This window comes from Panthera pardus, unplaced genomic scaffold (assembly GCF_024362965.1).
Source record: "Panthera pardus isolate Hobbes unplaced genomic scaffold, ASM2436296v1 HiC_scaffold_24, whole genome shotgun sequence".
Classification (NCBI taxonomy): domain Eukaryota; kingdom Metazoa; phylum Chordata; class Mammalia; order Carnivora; family Felidae; genus Panthera; species Panthera pardus.
The window spans coordinates 85564682-85583056 of NW_026526810.1; the positions used below are offsets into that span (position 1 = coordinate 85564682).

The 18375-nt window shown below is 37.7% G+C and overlaps 2 protein-coding genes across 3 annotated transcripts in view; one reads left to right on the top strand and one right to left on the bottom strand.

Moving 5' to 3' along the window:
• LOC128772833 (translation initiation factor IF-2-like) overlaps positions 1-3858 on the bottom strand; it is a 403616-nt gene extending 399758 nt beyond the window's left edge. Inside the window, exons 1-2 of the mRNA XM_053888731.1 lie at positions 3824-3858; positions 1332-2016 (exon numbers count right to left, since the gene is read on the bottom strand). Coding sequence (XP_053744706.1) covers positions 1332-2016; positions 3824-3858 — 720 coding nt within the window. The remainder of the gene's footprint in view (positions 1-1331; positions 2017-3823) is intronic.
• On the top strand, positions 1590-11540 carry CUNH14orf28 (chromosome unknown C14orf28 homolog). Of its 2 annotated transcripts, XM_019451937.2 has the most exons (5): positions 1590-1708; positions 4483-5007; positions 7095-7184; positions 8365-8499; positions 9588-11540. In XM_019451937.2, the coding sequence occupies exons 2-5, from the start codon at positions 4484-4486 to the stop codon at positions 9769-9771; spliced, it is 933 nt and encodes a 310-aa protein (XP_019307482.1). In that variant the 5' UTR covers positions 1590-1708; position 4483; the 3' UTR covers positions 9772-11540. The 2 variants fall into 2 exon arrangements, with proteins under 2 accessions (XP_019307482.1, XP_019307484.1); XM_019451939.2 differs by lacking the exon at positions 8365-8499.
• Positions 11541-18375: the final 6835 nt, after the last annotated feature.

Below are 18375 nucleotides of genomic sequence, written 5' to 3' on the forward strand. Positions count from 1 at the left end.
TGCTATTCTCCAGAAACCGTTGACAACCACCACTATTGGGTTCTGCTTTCAGGAAGAGAATAACCCAATCAGTATAAAATGAATTCCGTGTCTTGTGAGAGATTGCCAATTGAACATATAATCTACATTTACAAACATTTTTAAAGAATGTTCTACTTACAGGATAGTTATAATATCGAGAGTAAATGTTTTGCTATAAATACCAATACAGGCATACGAATTATTTAATCTCTCAGAGCCTCTCATTTCATCTATGAAATGCCACAAGAAATAAAAACAGGGAAACTAAAAAGAGCAGACTGTGCCAGAATTATTAATTCTTCCTTTGAGGGAAGAGCCTCTTTCCTCCCCTGTGTTCTGAGAGATGTCCATTTCCTCCCATCACCCTGTGCAGTAATTTTATGTTGAGTAAGTCAAGTTTCTCTCCTACTTACCATTCTTCTATCACTAGAATCCTTGAGAGAGGCCCACTAGGAAGGTCCCTGTCATACCCTTGACTAGTCTAGAAGGGATTCAACCTCCACCAGACTCAACTGTGACTGAGGACGACAATGATGTGTTGGACTGGATTTGAGCTGTCTGTATTGTATGTTTTGGAGGTTGGGTTTCACTTTCCAATCATTATTTGTTAAACAGTTGGTTGGGGAATATCTCCACAGCATTTGCATTTATAATAGCAGGTAAAGGTAATTTTTCAGGGTGGCCTGTGTTCTCCAGGAGCTAAGTCACATGAGCTTTGATTTTTTTAAGGGAGGACACAAGAACCAGGGCTTACAGAACAGGAATAGTGGTTGAGCCCACAGACTCTAGCATTAAGCAGCTCTGGCATCAATTCCCAGCTGTCACTTAATGTGTGATAATTTATCATTTCCAAACTTCATTTTTTTCATCTCTACAGTGGGACTAAAACTATCTAATTTCTATCAATTTTTATTAGCTTCCATTGTAAATTACAGCACCCCGCCAATTATTACCTCGACACTAAAAAGGGCAGTAAACATTAACACCAATTCAACTTTTCCTAACTATATACTTACATCAAAAGCTTGTATAATTATAATTTTCTGAGAAAATAAAAGCTTTCCCCTTCTGAATTAGGAATTTAAGATGACAAGACCCAGAAGCAAACTAAAATCAATGTCCTAAAAATGATACAAACCTCGAAAAGCCAGGCAGGTTTGCCAACAAAGCTCCGCCTCCATGCAAACCCTGCCCACTTCCGGCTGCCCCACCCACTCTCTAACACTGTAGCACCTCCCCTCACTGCAAGGTCCCGCCCCCCGCACCTGATCTTGGTTCCCATTGGGCAAATCTGGATGCTGTGTACACACCCGACACACGCACGTTTGGAGAGGGCGTCTTCGCGCCTGCGCAGCAGCGCCGTCAGGCGGCTGGGAACTAGGGACTGGGGGGAGGGGGGCCGAGGTCAGGCCGAATCTTCCTCCGTAATAAGAAGCTCCGCGTCCTGCGGTCCTGGCTCCGTGGGTCCGGTCGGATCCGGCCTGGGCGCTGGAGCTGCTGTGGCTCCCTCCGCGGCGGGTGCGATGGAGGCCGTGCCAGAGCCCAGCACTCACGCCGGGGAGGCCCAGACAGCGGGCGGTGCTAGTAGATGAGGCGGCGGCGGCGGCGGCGGCAGCACGGGCTCTCCATGAGCAAGCGGCGGCGACGACGGGTGCGGCGGCACCGGCGGTTTTCGGTCCCCGGGGAGGTACGAGAAGTCGGCTTCCTGGTGGACGGAGACTGGCCGGTGTGGGAACGCCTTCCGCGGCCCGGACCTCCCGCCAGTGCCCGCAGTCCCAGGCGCTTAGGGGAACACTGCCTGGCCGTGGGCAGGGGCGCCGAGCCGTATCACCTGCTCCTGGCTCAGGGACCTGCCAGCCCTGCGGGACCAGCCCTCGGTGCCAGGCCTTCGCCTGCGCGGAGGGCCGGGGGCGGGGTAGGCGTGTCCGGAGCGCGGGGGACGGAGGCGGGCGCCCACCGCGCGCCCAGCGGGTCCCTGCCCAGAGCCCCGCGCTGCTTCAAGGGGGAGCGCGTGGCCGTTTTTCAGATTATTTCGGGGTGCTGATTCGACAGGGGACCCTTAGGACCGCCGAGCTCTTAGGGAATCCGGCATTCAGTGCCTAGGGCGAGTGGTCTGATCGTCACGATCAGCGTGGAGTACAGATTGTCACCCTTGAAAATGACCCCAAAAGAAAGGTGTCGTTTTGCCAAGGAAAAAGAGGTCGGGGGAGTTTTCCAGGTTTATTTAAACTGGAGGGCCTGTTGAATCAGGACGATATTGCCAGCAGGATATGTCCTCCAGGGCTTCTAATACGGTGCCTAAGGAAACAGTCTTTGACGATGTGGAGAAATATCAAGACAATTTTAAGTAAAGCTCTTTGCAGCCATTTCTCCGCCTTTTCTGCGCATTTTTGTTGTAATTTACTTTGTAACACATCACCACGTTAATGCTGAAAGGATTAAGCGTCCTCTAGTTCTTCCAAGTCTCTCTACCCTGCACTTTCCCTCCCCGCAGAAAAAGGCTAGAGAAGTTAATTTCGTTACACGTACATACATATATATATATATATGTAAAAGTGTAGTTTAATTCTCTTAAGTATAACAATTGCTGTAAATATTACTTATTTGGTCATGTCTAAAAGATAATTTAAAGAAAAACAGATTTATGACTCCTTCACAATTTAACATTTGGGAATCAGAACTCAGGCTTAGACCTTGCTACAAAGTTCTTAAAACTTAAACAGAAATAAATGAAACCATGAAGGAAGTCACTTTTATTTTTAAAGTTTTGAATGCCATATATGTATTTTTTTAATCTGCTGGGGAAACATGTTAGTCCTATCAAGAAGAAACAGTTTGTGTTTGCCTAAATCTCCAGATTTACCACGCCCTCTTATTCCTAAACGGTTGTCTAGAGCCAACAACATGTTACCAACTGTGTAAACTTCTACACTTAAGACTAAATATAGTGTTGAATATTTTGTAGTCCATAGCATCTTGCCTCAAGCCAAAAATACTGTGTGCCCGTGCATGTGTGTCTGCATTTAATGTATTGTAGAACTGAATTTTTAGTCTGCTAGTATTGTAAATTTGGTTTGAATTTAATTTAAGTGTAAAACATTTTTTAATTGAAGTATAGTTGACATAGTGTTACATTGGTTTTAGGTGTACAACAGTGATTCAACAACTCTATGCTATGTGAACTTAATTTCTTACACAAATAAAACACATAGGTCTGCAGTATTGAGTATTGGATTTATGTTGTGCTTGGGAGTATGTGTGTGGCACTTGAAAAGTCAAAATAAGACATTGACCTCAGTCATGAATTGGTCTCTTCCTATTCTTCAGATGCTTTCCTTTTTCATGGAAATATGCTTTTCCATAAAAGTAACATTGAGAAACCCTATGATATTTTTAGTTTAGATATTTACTGTCCCAAGTAAAGCAGTATTTTCAATTCAGTTTCATTAGGACCTCATTCTTTAACTTTTTAAAACTTTGCTTTATATAACATACATTATGACACAAACATGTTTATAGAATACTGGCAAAGACTTTAAAAACAAAATGTTTAACCTCAAGGTTAGGGGAAGGATAAATAACAGTTTAAATAGGGTGGACGTCCCTGTTCATTCCCAAAACGTACGGAGAGGAGAATCAGATTACTTACCAAGTTCTAAGTTAGATCTTCATAGCATGGTCTCTGCAGTTAGGATTATAGGGTATCCAGCATGGTCCTAAGTTGCAAGTGAAAATCCCAAAGTGCATAGAAATGATTTTTGTATCAGCTGTGGCAATGATTCAGTTAAGTACTGTGGATTACTTTTCATATGAGGTCTCTAAAAGATAATTGGCCATTATTCTGTAGCTGAACTAAGAATTCCATTATAGCAATTTCATAAGTGGAACCATACATATTAAAAAGGAAATGAAGCACAGCTTGTATTTTGAAGGGAGGAGAAAGAGGTTTACATTAGGAATACACCCACCCAAATTTAGATTGCATCTTCAAAAGCTCTGTTTTCATTTAGGACTTATTTATTTCAGGGTCTTCCTATAGCAAAGATAAAATCTGCAGTATAATTAGTGTAAAAGTCTATCATGTGCTCATCCTATACCTCAAAAAAGATCGTGCTTCCAAATGGTCTTTCCAGAGACCATGCTTATTGCCAATATGGCAATTCTGAGCCAATTCTGGCTCAGCTAGAATTGTTTTAAATTTTTTCATTATATTGGTAGGCCTTCTAACCAAATTTCATTTGAATTTTTTTTAAGATTTTATTTTTAAATAATCTCTGTACCCGACGTGAGGGTTGAATTTACAGTTGGAAGATCAGGAGTGGTATGCTGTACTGACTGAGCCAGTCAGGCACACCTAATTTGAATGTTTAGAGAAGTTTGTTTTGATTTGAACACATCTCAAAAATTTAACATATAAAGTCACAAATTTACATGTTCTATTTTTAAACTTTTGAAATGCAGGATGAAGACACTGTTTGAAGAGATCAAAGCATCAATTAAAAATAACTATAACCAAGATCGCTCATTTTGGAGGCCTGTTCTTCCTTGGGGAGGTGTTTTTACTATCAAAGCTGGCCGCAAAGCAGTATCCTGTACGCCACTTTATGTTGAAATAAGACTGAAAAATACCTGCACCATAGATGGATTCTTGATGTTACTATATGTCATTCTTAATGAAAATGAAAATTTCCCCAGGGAGCTCTCTCTTCATTTAGGTAGAGAGTTTGTAGACTGTTTCCTTTACTTAATGGACACCTACAGTTTCACAACTGTGAAGCTACTTTGGATTTGGGACAAGATGGAAAAACAGCAATACAAATCTGAAGTTCATAAAGCTTCATTAATAATTGATTTATTTGGTAATGAGCATGATAATTTTACAAAAAATCTTGAAAATCTCATGTCTACCATACAAGAGAGTTACTGTTCCAACTGGCGATGCCCAACTCGAGTACAGGAAGATCAGCAACGCACGATTAATATAAAGTAAGTTGCTTTAAAGTGTCACTCTTAGCGAAAATAATACAGTTTTTAAATGAATGTTGCTATAAGTAAATAAGTATAGTCAGAGCACTTTCTAAAGTACAGACCTTGTGTAGTTACTTACACATGGTAACCACACAAATGCAAGACTATAGTAAGTCCCATGACAAGTGTTACTATTTATTAAATCCAAATATCTTGGAATTGACTTTATAAAACCAGCTAGTAATTATTTCACTGGGAAAGTAATGAATTAGTATGAAAAATGTTTTACTCTTGCTTTGAATTGCTAATATGAGTATGTAGATAATTAATTTTTTGGGTCATAAATGTAACCTCTTGAAGAATATTTAACACTATATTGAAATGTGTCACCCCTTGAATGGATTTCTGTTGGGTAGGCTATTTCTACGTGAACAAGAAGATTGAAAGTATTTCAGAGGCGCCTGGGTGGCTCAGTCCGTAGAGCTTCTGACTGTTGATTTTGGCTCAGGTCATGATCCCAAGGTTTGTGTGATGAAGTCCTGAGTTGGGCTTCTCACTGAGTATGTAGCCTGCTTAAGATTTTCTCCCTCTCTCACTCTCTCTCTCTCTCTCTCCCTCCCTCCCTCCCTCCCTCCCTCCCCTTCTCTCTCCAACTCACACTTTGTCTAAAAAAAAAAAAGCATTTCTTCATGTCATGGCCAGGACATAATTAGAGACTGAAACCCTAAACTCAGAATCTTCGTACCTGGAGAGGACATGAATGTGAGGAGCTTTTTCCCTGACGAGGAGAGGTGCTGATAGCCTACTGAGTATTTTTGGCTTCAAGAGAGAAGGCATACCTCCAGGCTGGTAAATGATAGGGAAGAAGGCCAAACTGGCAAGCCCTAGTGGAGTGTTGGGAAACATTAAAGCCCCCAGGGCACATTAGCTGGAAAAGGGATAACTGTCAGTAGAAAAACAGGACAGAAAAACAAGCCCAAACACATTGTTGTCAGAAAGTGTATTTGGCCCTGTGGTTCACAAAAGCAGCCTAATAGATGTTCCCTTTTGAGAATATACAGTACATACCCTAACTTACTAGATTCACATTTCTTTATAACATATTTAGTTTAATATTATCACATCATGCTACTTAGGGAAAGCTGAAGATACTCTTTTTAGAGTCTGCCAGCGAATATCTCTCTTGTTCTGAAATACACTTGGTCCGTTTTCCTGTGTTACTGATACGATGACACTGATTTTGAAATCTCTATCCCGGAAAAAAGTTTTGTTATTCTAATTTTTTTAATGTTTATTTGAGAGAGAGAGAGAGAGAGAGAGAATGAGCAGGGGGAGGGGCAGAGAGAGAGGGAGACACAGAATCTGAAGCAGGCTCCAGCCTCTGAGCTGTCAGCACGTGCCCAACATGGGGCTTGAACTCATGAGCCGTGTGATCACAACCTGAGCTGAAGTCAGATGCTTAACTGACTGAGCCACCCAGGCGCCCCAAGTTTTGTTATTCTATAATAAACTAAAAAGCATTTTAGAAATTTGTTTCTTCAAAAACTAATATCAGTTTATATATGTTTTGAAACATAATGATTTATAATCCTATATTAATACTATTATTTTAAGCTTCTCAATAAAATATTTTTTGTCATACTGTTTATATTCCATGTAACTTTTTAAGGCTTTTGCCTTTATTTAAAACAATCTCTGAAGTATGTAGCAAGAAATTTTTTAACAAATCAGGTTAACTGAAGCCAACAATGCTATAACTTGCATTTAGTCATGTAACTGGCTGCTTTCCTGATTCTGGGTCCTACCTTTCTTCCCCTAAGACCAGAATCTGCTCTACTGAAATCTCTTGAAAAAATTTTAAAGTAACAACTGCATATTTCAGGATCAGTTTACAGAAGGATTTGATGTTTTTTGGAAAGCTTCATGCATTAATGTTTATTAAGTTCAGCTGATTTCCTATAATTATAACAAAGGTGAAAAACAGAGGTTATACTTTTATATTTGGTTTGCTAATAATGAATTGACCTGTAAAATTTGCTATCCTAATAATGTATTTACATGAAAAATGTCAAAGCAGTTCTTACATGCGTTTTTAATTGTTGTAGTCCTCCCCAAGAAATTCCTCATGGAAACTTGATACGACTGGCTGTGGATGAGTTATTCTGTTCCAGGATTGAACTGTGTGAAGAGAGTGGGTGAGTATATGAGAGACATTTATGATGAAAGTATTTATGTTTTTTATAAAGAAACCTGAACAGATATGGTCTTTGGTGTTAATACTTTATGAAATAGCAACTCACAAGTATTTAGGAAGCCTAACGTTTTTTGAATCTTAACACCTACCGTAGTTTACGCTGCTATTTTATGCTGTGTTGTCATTATCAAATATCACTATATAGAATATTATTCTACATTTAATTGATGAATACAAAGCAAATGCCTTTTCTTTTCTTTCCCCACTGCTGAGTAGGTACAATAAAACCTTGGTTAACCGGAACCCAGCTAATCGGACCCTCAATTAACTGGACTTTTTTCTGCATTCCTCATTTAGGACAAAGAGGTAAATGGCAACCAAAAAATTCAACATAGTTAAAAAATTCAAAAGGGGCAGAACATATTCATCCCAGTCGCTTAACAATTTCTATATCTTCAGAAATGTACAATGAGAGTTAATATTTAGAAGGATGATCTTACAGCTAATTAATCACAAGGGAAGAATAAAATACATTCAGTTAATTGTACTTAAGTCCAGAAACTAGACTAATGTATTTTAACACCAAACACTGAAACACAATGGTTTTCTGATTAACTTTAGTCAGTAACATTTGGGAACCAAAATACTGTGCTCTGAGTATTCCGGTTAATCGAGATTTTACTGTATAATTGTGTATGTTATATTCTGATCCACATGCTTAATATGTAATAGTGCTAAGAAAACAGAATTTGTTTCATCCTAATGGCAAAAGGATGCAATTAGAGAATTTTATGTAATATAAAAATGACTGTAAGAGTCATATTATTTACCTCTGCCATTATTCCTTGAAACCAGCTGAGAGAGAAAAAGCAAATGTATCTCTACATAAAAATAAAAGCTTTTATATCAGTTCAAAAGACTACATGTTTTTATAAGCTTAGGAAAAAGATAGCTAGCTTTTCCTGGAGTTTTGCAAGTATATGACTTCTTGTATATAGAATCTCACAGCTGATAAGCTTCTGGGTATAGGTATATAAGATACTATTGTAGCCACACCATTACTCATGCCTAAAATAGATAATTATGCTTATTAGGAAATTAAGTAATTAAGACAATCTAGAAGTGATAAAAGGCAGTTTTGCTTTAAGTGTAATAAAGTTCATGCCTATTTTCAATTTTAGATGTGGTGGCTTAAGAGAATTTTCCCAGCGAGTTTTCTGCCATGGGGCACCCCCTTTTGTTGTCTTAAATATGCAGCATTGGAAATCTGAAGATCTAGCATATGTACCATATTACTTGGATTTATCTGATCACAAGTAGGTGTTTTCCTATTTGGTTTATGAAACTAATAAAAAATACATTTATTTTCTATTTTTCTGCTATCCCATCATTATTGTGACGAGCCCTTAAGGTAATATTGTTGAAAAAAATCATAGCTATCTCTTTTTTTTTTTTTTTTAGTGTATTTTTTTTAAGTTTATTTATTACATAAATAAATATTTATTCTTTATTATTTATTATTAGAGAGAGAGAGAGAAAGCAGAGGAAGGGCAGAGAGAATCCCAAGCAGGCTATGAGCTGCCAGAGCCCAATGCCGGGCTTGAATTCATAAACTGTGAGGTCATGACCTGAGCTGAAATCAAGAGTCAGACGCTTAACCTGAACCACCCAGGTGTCCCGTAGCTCTCTCTAATTGTGTGTATCCTGAGTAAGATTAGAATCTACTAATCTGTAGATTAGTAGGAGTCAGTCACTGGCAGTGTGCACAGTGGTTGGACTATGGAATAGACAGAATTGAGTTCAAATCCCAGCCCCACCTTTTACAAGCTATGTAACCGTGGGCCAGAACTTAACCAGCTTACACATCAGTTTCTTATTCTATAAAACACTGCTGACAGTACCTATCTGGTTCATAATTGTGAAGATTTAATGAGATAACACATGTAAAGTGTTTAGGATAGTACCTGACACATAGTAAACAGTAAATACTATTACTTGTATTTCAAGTCAAAGTAGTATATAGTAGGAGGTCATCATTTAAACAAAAAATATTACTTTCAATATCAGAGATGAAAATATCTGCATTCAAATTAGGACATACAGTCTCAACTTTTTGCCTTTGAAAGGCTTTTTGTGTGTGTGTTCTCTTATGTAACCAAACGATACAGATTATCGTTAATCTGTTAAAGTGTTTTTCAAAATTCCTCAATTGTACAATTTTTTAAATTCTTAAATATTTTACTTCAAATTACCAATTATAGCACATGATTTTTACAGATGGATATCATTTTTAGGGACTAGAATGCAAACAATATCGATATTTTTATTCCTTAAGAATTGAAGGAATATTTATCAAAGAACAAAGTATTATCTTTTTTGCTATACTTTGTCTTTTAATTTGCAGGTATTTGTTGGAAGGTGCCACATTATTTAACAAAGAGGAACATCATTATTCTGCAGCTTTCCAGATTGATGGACATTGGATGCACTATGATGGCCTCAGAAATGTGAATTTAATTTTGTTAAATAAACCCCCAGAGTTTCTCCTCTTGTCATCATTGGTTTATATTCGAGCAACAGAGAAATAAATATAGACTGATGCTAAATTAAATTGTTTTCCCTCCTGCCCATGCTCCCCCAGATGAAGGGCTTTTATTTTGTAAATACTTGGTATCCAAGGAAATAGTTGAACTATACTAGTTTCAGAGGTGTATTTTTCCAGTGTTTAGCCCCAGGTAAATATTATATATACAGAATCTATGCAAAAATGTTTATATTTGTTTTTTCTATGTCCTGGGTTATTTTTATACAAGCATAACAAGCATACATTATGTTGAAATAAAATGTATCTTGTAGCCTTTGTATTTTTCATTTATATGTACTCAAAGGATTTTTGCAGTTCTGTCCTTGAATCTAAGAAAATACTTCATCATTTGAATTCTCAATTTTTCTTTTTGGATATTCAAATAAAACCTGGTTACAAGTCAGTATTTCAGTTTATATAAATCTAACAGTTCAAAGTGTATCTGACTATATTTTTTGCCCTACCTCACTAAAATCCAAAGTGCACTGTTGGATCTAGTATGGATTTGAATGTACAACTTATAGATGGCTTAGTCTTTTTTACTTGTTGATTTGACTAATTTTCCTGCAATAGTTTTTAAAAATACTTTGGTGAGAATATTTTTCTGGGCTTGAATTATTTCTCTATAATGGCAAATTACTTTAACCACTTGCTAAAGTATTATATACCTGCCAGCAAATTTTAAGTGTCAACTAAGCTCCCAAATTTAATTAAAGTTACTGTTACAAGTAAATTATATAACATAACTAAATGTAATGGAAATCCTCTAATAAAAACCTATTCTGAAGATAAGACAACTATAAAAAAATATTAGGCAACTGGATGTTTACTAATGTTGGATTAACAATAGAAATGTACTTTAAATATATATTTAAGAGAAAACGGTGTCTGGAATATTTTTTGTCCTAGTAAGTCATATTGGCACAGAGAAAAAAATGCTTAACATTTTTGGAGTAACAAAATGCTGGCTTCCTTGTAAGTAGTAAACTGATAGCATGAGGGTTTGATTTGCAATATAAATCACAAGAATTTTGTAATTATCAGAAATTATGTTTGTTTTCAAAGACCCTAAGATCTCTCTTCCTATTACAGTTTTAAGGGAAAAAATTAAGTATTATTCTCAAGGGAAAATACTTTTTGAAATTTATTATTATTCACTTTAGTGTTTAATTTCAGTAAACAGTCTATCTTAGATTTTGGGTTGGGATTGAGTGTAGTATATTTGGAGATTTCTACATGATAACACAGTTCACTGCCATATACCAAATTTAATTCAACAAATTAAGTCAGTCTTACATTGGCTTGGTGCCATGTTGAAGTAGCTTACAGAAGAATTACTAAATGTGAGTGCAATGTTGCTGAGAATGCCTCACTTTGAGCAAACTGTGAAAATTGCATCTTGCGCAAGATAAAAAAAAATAGCAATTTATTTTACAAAAAAAATCTACGCTAGAGTTTATTTAAATAGTCCCCACCAGGTATTTAAATAGGATTTTATTTACAGCAGACTTTTGTGGGGACACCTTATTGCATGAATCAAAATATACAACAACACAAATATTAGCATATACATAAGTGGTTCATTAACATAATTATTCCTAATGCAGATTATTCTTCTAAGAATTGCACTTTATTTGGAACAATACTAATTTATCACAAAACAATGACTTACCTACCTCACAGGGTTGTTGTGAGGATTAAGATGTTTGTTAAAATCTTGACTACCTTGAACATGCTAATAAAGATATATTTTTTCTACCTCTTTCATATACAGCAAGTCTCCCAGATTCTCTTTACTAATGCAGTTTTTAGATATCTTTTTTAAGTTATTTATTTGGGTAGTTGCTCCTATCAGTAATAGACTTGATGTGTAAAAGAATTTAAGTATGCCTTCTGGACCTCAAGATAGTTGGATTTTAAGGATAATAAGTAGTTTATTGTTACAGTAGTGGTTGGTTGGTAGAAAGAAGCAATTATCCCCTGCTGACCAAATAGTAAGTAGAAAATGGGTGAAAAATAATTAAATGGCATTTTCTGTAGAATGTGAAGGTGAAGGTATGGAAAATTCTTTATAACCTGAAACATCCTTAGAAAAATCATAATACAGGGGGGCACCTGGGTGGCTCATTCATTCAGTCATCTGTCCGACTCTTGATCTCAGTTCAGGTCATGATCCCATGAAGTGGGAATGAGCCCCAGGTGGGGCTCTGTGCTGGCAATGTAGAGCCTGCTTAGGATTCTCTCTGCCCCTCCCCTGCATTCTCTCTGTCTCTCTCTGTCTCTCTCTCTCTCTCTCTCTCCCTCCCTCTCTCAAAAATAAAAAAAAAAAAATCAGAATACAGGGGCAACTGGGTTGGCACAGTTGGTTAAATGTCCGACTTCAGCTCAGGACATGATCTCACAGTTTGAGTTCAAGCCCTGCATTGGGCTCTCTGCTGTCATCACAGAGCCTACCTTGGATCCTCTGTCCTCCTCTCTTTGCCACTCCCTGCTTGCTCTCTCTCAAAAATAAACATTAAGGAAAAAAAAATAGGAATACTGAAGCAGGGGGCAGTGAAAGATAGGAAATAATACATTTTTAAATGCCAAAATCCATAACTATACTTATGGGAAGAGCAAAAATGATTTTAAAACCCCAGCCTATGTCAAAGGGGGATAAGGTACAAACAAAGCAAATTTAAGGAATAATGTCCAAGTTCTTTGCAGCAAAAGAAACCTTTTACCCCCAATTTAGCAAATAATCTTATATTTATCCTTCAAATATTATTAGGGTTGATTTAATATCTGAGGCATTGTCACTGGATCTGATCCAACCAATGAGGACAAACTAAAGATAACTACCACAGGCACGCTTACTAGGGTGACTCCCATGTTCCATTCCCTTCTTAGAGTATGAACAAACAACTAAGCTATATAAGCAGATAACTCCTATGACACAAAAAGCTATACATGAGCATATCAACAGTTTAGTTTTATAATTAAATGATTAAATGATATTTAATTATTTGAAAATAATTGTAGTGTGCTATAGGCATAAAGGGTAAGCAGTTCATGCAAAAATGACTGCAATTATTGCTGCTGAATTACAGCCAAAGAAAACATTTATATTCTCATTTTCCTTTGTCAATGCTCTAACATTTAAAATCAGCACCAAAATTTTCTGCCTTAAAAGCTACAATCACACAGCTTTTGAAATTCATTGCAATGACTTAATGCCTTACTAACAGGGGTTCCTACCCACCCAACTGGCCCCAGGGTTCACTATCTGGTCATGTAGACAGCCTAAAATTTAATTTGATCCCAAAGAACACAACATTTGACTCTTACCTTAAGTTGAGGAGGAAGATAATGGGGAGGCCTCTGGAGGTAGATGATTTCTTTACATGCTGATTTCTACCAAGAATGTGTATTATATTATTTACCCTCAGTGAGAAATCAGTTCCATAGTCCATCCATTGTTTTCTCAGTGACGTCTTCTGCAAGGTATCAAGAGGACTATCACTTGAAAAAGTGAGCTTCCCCAGCAGGACCCTCAAAAATGATGTGGAATGGAAGAGCAGCTTGGAGAGCAAATGTGAAGACAAGTTAGCCATAATAGTTTGTATGCTTATTTACAGTTTCATGACTTGCTTGTTTTCCCTTTGAATTTTGCAAAGTCTCATTTTTAATATGATTATAAAAATAATACATAAGCCAATTTAAAACTCAGTAAATCCAAAAAAGAATAAAGAAGAAAATGATCATCCATGATTTCTCCACCCAGTGATCATCATTAGTTCACACTAGTAAAGCCTTTTTGAAAAGTCCAGCGTAGCTTCATAGTACTAAAGAGAATCAAGAGCCAGGGGGTTAGGGCTTCGAAGAAGTGTATGCTCCTGGGGGCCAGCATAGTGGTAAGACAAGTTATCAACATGAGAGGAAAGTAAAGACTCTGAAGAAAAGTGCTGTGGCCACCTGTTCAGATGTTTCTTCCTGCCTGAACACGTGCTTTTAGAAGCTTTCATCTTCCCAAACCTTCAAGAACTAATTATTTTATTTTATGGAGGATGTCATTTCTCTACACTCCTCTACCAACATCTCACAACTAGTATCCCAGGTGCGAGAGTCAGGAAGCAAGGCCCTGGTGGTATAAATTGTCCCGAAACAGATACAGCTAAACAGATTTTGTTTCTCTGTTAATCTAATGGTATAACAAAGAAAGATTAAAATAGAAAGATTAAAATAGACTGAGCATAATTAGCTTGCTTTAAGGGTAGAGTAGGAAGAAAGCATAGCAAGGGAGTTTGTGAAAAGCAGGCACAATAAATAGTTCTGCATCTCCAACATTTGGGAATTTTAGGTCAGAAAAAAAGAAGAGGAAAGGAGGCAGCAGGAAGCACAGAAAAGCTGACTTGTGCTCAGCTCAAGGAGAGACCAGGTTAAGGTTTGGAGAGCATAACTGGCTGGCTAGAGAAGTTTTTACCCAAGCAGGCTAAGCTTGATTTAGGGGCTACAAGCTAGAACAAGTTAATAACAGACATTCTCTGCAGCATTTATATAATACATACATACTATCTACTATTTGCTAGTTGAATTGGGTACTATTTATGCCCTGGAGGCAAGTACATGTCTAGAAAAAGGGAAGGATGAGTGAATCAATGATGACTGTATAGAAGGAAGTGCTATGGCAGGGGCAGTACCTCAGGCTTACAGAGAGAGTACAGAGGAAGGGTAGCTCTACATGATAATCTGCTGTGAGGTCTTTGAAACGGGCCTTCCACAGTTGCCTGCCTAGCATCCCTGGAGGAGGTTTGTAGAGGAAAAAGACTAAGGATTGCCTAACTTGTGCTTCCAAGGGTAATGGTGAGGTCTCATTATCTCTGCCTCTACCTTCAAAGCCTAACCACCTTTAATCTCCATTAGAAAGCTATAAATCCTAAAATTAAAGAGAAAACAAATTTCAAACATCATCAAGTTTAAAAAGGAATTTATTGTAGCTAAAGTATTCCATGGGATTAATAATGTCAAATATTTTCTACTTCTGGTAGAAGGGAAGAGACTTGAGGAAACTGAGAGAACCATTGGGACTGGTCTTCTTTCAATACTTGGGGAATCAGCTGTCAACTGGATTTATGGAGGGACAGGAAGGGGGGGGTGGTCATTCCCAACTCCTGCAGTTTTTCTACATCAACACGAGGGGGCAGAAGCTCCTCAGTATGGAACGTGAGAAACCGAGGAAAGAGCCATACCTGAACTTTTTGGCCTTAAAGTATTAACCTACTTTATAATTTGGGTGAAGGAAATCCAGTTTTCCTTTTTTTCTGTGACACTGTACACATTCATTTAAAATAACTTTTTTAATGTTTATTTTTAAGAGAGAGAGAGAGCCAGAGAGAGACTGGGGCGGGAGGGGGTGCAGGGGCAGGGGAGGGAGACAGAAGCGGAGACACAGAATCTGAAGCAGGCTCCAGGCTCTGAGCTATCAGCACAGAGCTTGATGTGGAGCTCTAACCCACAAACCATGAGATCGTGACCCGAGCCGAAGTCGGTCACTTAACCGACTGAGCCACCCAGGCCCCCTGGCACTGTACACATTCACAGCTTGGGAATAACATCTTTGATGAGGTTGGCTATACTCTGCCAACAATACCCCAGCTCAAATAATATTTGCAAATTGACTCCCAGGTTTCGTCATCTACTTCCTCAACTCCTGTAGTTTCCACACTCCCCTCCACTTTCTTCACCTCTTCTTTTGGAAAGGATTAGGAACACCTGTCCCTAAAGAGCTTACAGAAATTCCAGAAGACCTGATTCAGAATTGGCATTTTTCACCCATGAGAAAGTTCATGGAATTGTAGGCTTTCGGGTGAATCTCATATGATCACATTACCACTGGATCATCTCTATTTTTTTTTTAAGTTTATTTATTTTTGAAAGAGAGAATGTGTGAGTGGAGAAGGGGTAGAGAGAGGGAAAGAGAGAGAATCCCAAGCAGGCTCCACACTGTCAGCACAGAGCCCAATGTAGGGCTTAAACACACAAACCATGAGATCATAACCTGAGCCAAAGTCGGACATTTAACCAACTGAACCACCCAGGCGCCTTGGATCATCCCTATTATTATCAGTTCTCAGTTACTAATTTTTCATGCTATCAAGGAGAGAGAGGTAAGAGTATACCTGTTAAACACCTAGACTCTGAAGCAGATTGCCTGGGTTCAAACTTGGATTCTGGTTGTGTGGCATCGGGCCTGTTACTTAACCCCTCTGTTCCCGAGTTTCCCTACTGTAAGATGGAGATAATAATAGAATATATCTCACAAGTTTGTGGGAGGATTTTAATGATTATGATTAGAACTTAGTGCCTGGCAGAGAGTAAGCACCATGAAAGTATTATCTACCATTATTGTTGATTCCTCTTTCTATATTTTATTAAGAAATAAAATTAGAAGATACGTAGTGCTACTGCAGAAAATGAACTAACATCTGTATGAATATCTCAAGTTTGTTGCTGAAAATAATTGCTGGTATTTCTGTGGCAATTAAGCTCATGGAAAAAAATTATAATATTAAAAGAGTAAAAGAATGTTAAATTCATGAATTAGTTTGAAATGGAAAAACAAAGGAAAAGTACAAATGTTGGAGGAAAGTAAATAGTTTAAATTTCCCTCGATACTAAATAATACCTATGAAATATCACATCTTATTTCTGCTCAGAACCATTTATCCACCAGGTACTGTCCAAAATAGTTTATCTGCCATTGGCTCTAAAAGTTTTTGAGACATAGTCCTCTATTCATTGGGAACCACCTACTCTCTTAGATTCTAACACCCCTGCCTATATAAACTTCTGACTCTAACTGGCCTCATTAGCACAGTAGGCAGCATGTTACTCTCAAACTATTAACCCTCCTTAGGGCACACACAAGAATATCCTTTAAAAGACTTTCTTCCTGATTGGGATGACAGAAGTGATTGGTCTATCCCTATGTAGATCTTGCCATACTTAGTAAGGGATTTAAAGATTTTCATATACTTGAAAAATAAGAAGCTTCCTTTATTTCATTATATTTTAATGTTATACATAATTAGAGCCGAAAAGAACCTGAGGCCAATAAGACCATTGGTAGGTAAATTAATAAAACAGCGTATGAGATACTCTTGTCTATTGTTGATGGGAATGCAAAATGCAACCTCTTAGAAGAATTGAGAAGTTTATGGACTGAATGTTTCTGTCTCCCTAGCGCTCATATACTGAACCCCTATCTCTTCCTTGTAATGGTATTATAAATTGGGGCCTTTGGGAGGTGATTAGTATTAGATGAAGTCCTGAAGATGGAGCCCTCATGAACAGGATTAGTGTCCTTAACAAAAGTCATGAGAGAGCTTGATTCCTCTCTACTCTCCGCCATGTGAAGATACAATGAGAAGTGGGCAGATTGCAACCCTGAAGAGGGTGTGACCAGAACCCACCATGCTGGCACCCTGATCTTGGACTTCTAACCTCCAGAACTGTCAGAAATAAAGTTCTGTTATTTATAAGCCACCCAGTCTACAGCATTTTGTTGTAACAGCCTGAAATAACTAAAGCAGGCAAAATTATATATCATCTATGCTTTGGCTCAGCAATTCCACTTCTAAAAATCTATGCCCAAAAACACACAATGACAAATGCACAAGGACATTTTTCATTGTGACATTATTTATAAGTGCAAAAGTCTGGCAACAACCCAATGACCATCAGCAGGAGACTACTTCAAAGTTCTGTAGTATATCCACACAGTAAGGTACTAAGCAATTGTAAAAAAAAGATTAGGAATTATCTCCATACATGGATATGGAATCTCCAGAACATATTAAGTAAAAAAAAAAAAAAAAAAAAGTTGAAAATATACTGTCTTTTTTGTAAGGAAATAGGGAAAGGGGTATATTTATTTTTCAATGAAACCAACATCTAATAAAAATGATTACCTATAGAGGAATAAAAATGAACAGGGTGGAAAATATGGAAATGCAGACAAAACTTCTGGGAATGCATCATCTCATATAGTTTCAACTTCAGGATCAAATAAATATTTTATGTAATTAGAAAATAAAATTACATCCAAATATATATACCTAAATATTAAAACCTGAATTTGAGTAACTTAACTGTATAAATCAATCATGCTTTACTCAAATAAAAATATTTTATTTAACTCTAAAAACATTGCTTTTAGAAGCGCCTGGGTGGCTGAGTTGGTTAAGCATCTGACTCTTGATTTCAGCTCTGGTCATGATCTCTAAGTTCATGAGTTCAAGCCCCACTTCAGGCCCTGCCCTAAGAGCACAAAGCCCACTTGGGATTCTTTCCTTTCTCTCTGCCCCCCTGCTCACGCTCTCCTTCCCTCTCTTGAAATAAATAAAGTTAAAAAACGGTAAAAATGTTTTTTAAGTAAGCCCCAGGCCCACATGGGGCTTAAACTCCCAACCCCGAAATCAAGAGTCACATGGTCTACCAACTGAGCTGGCCAGGCACTCCTAAAAGCAGTGCTTTTAACGTTTACCCTTGTGAAATATATCCTAAGGTCAAAAGAGAATCACAGGGACTCTTAACTGCATTCGCTGGCCCTATTTATGTCATCACTGTT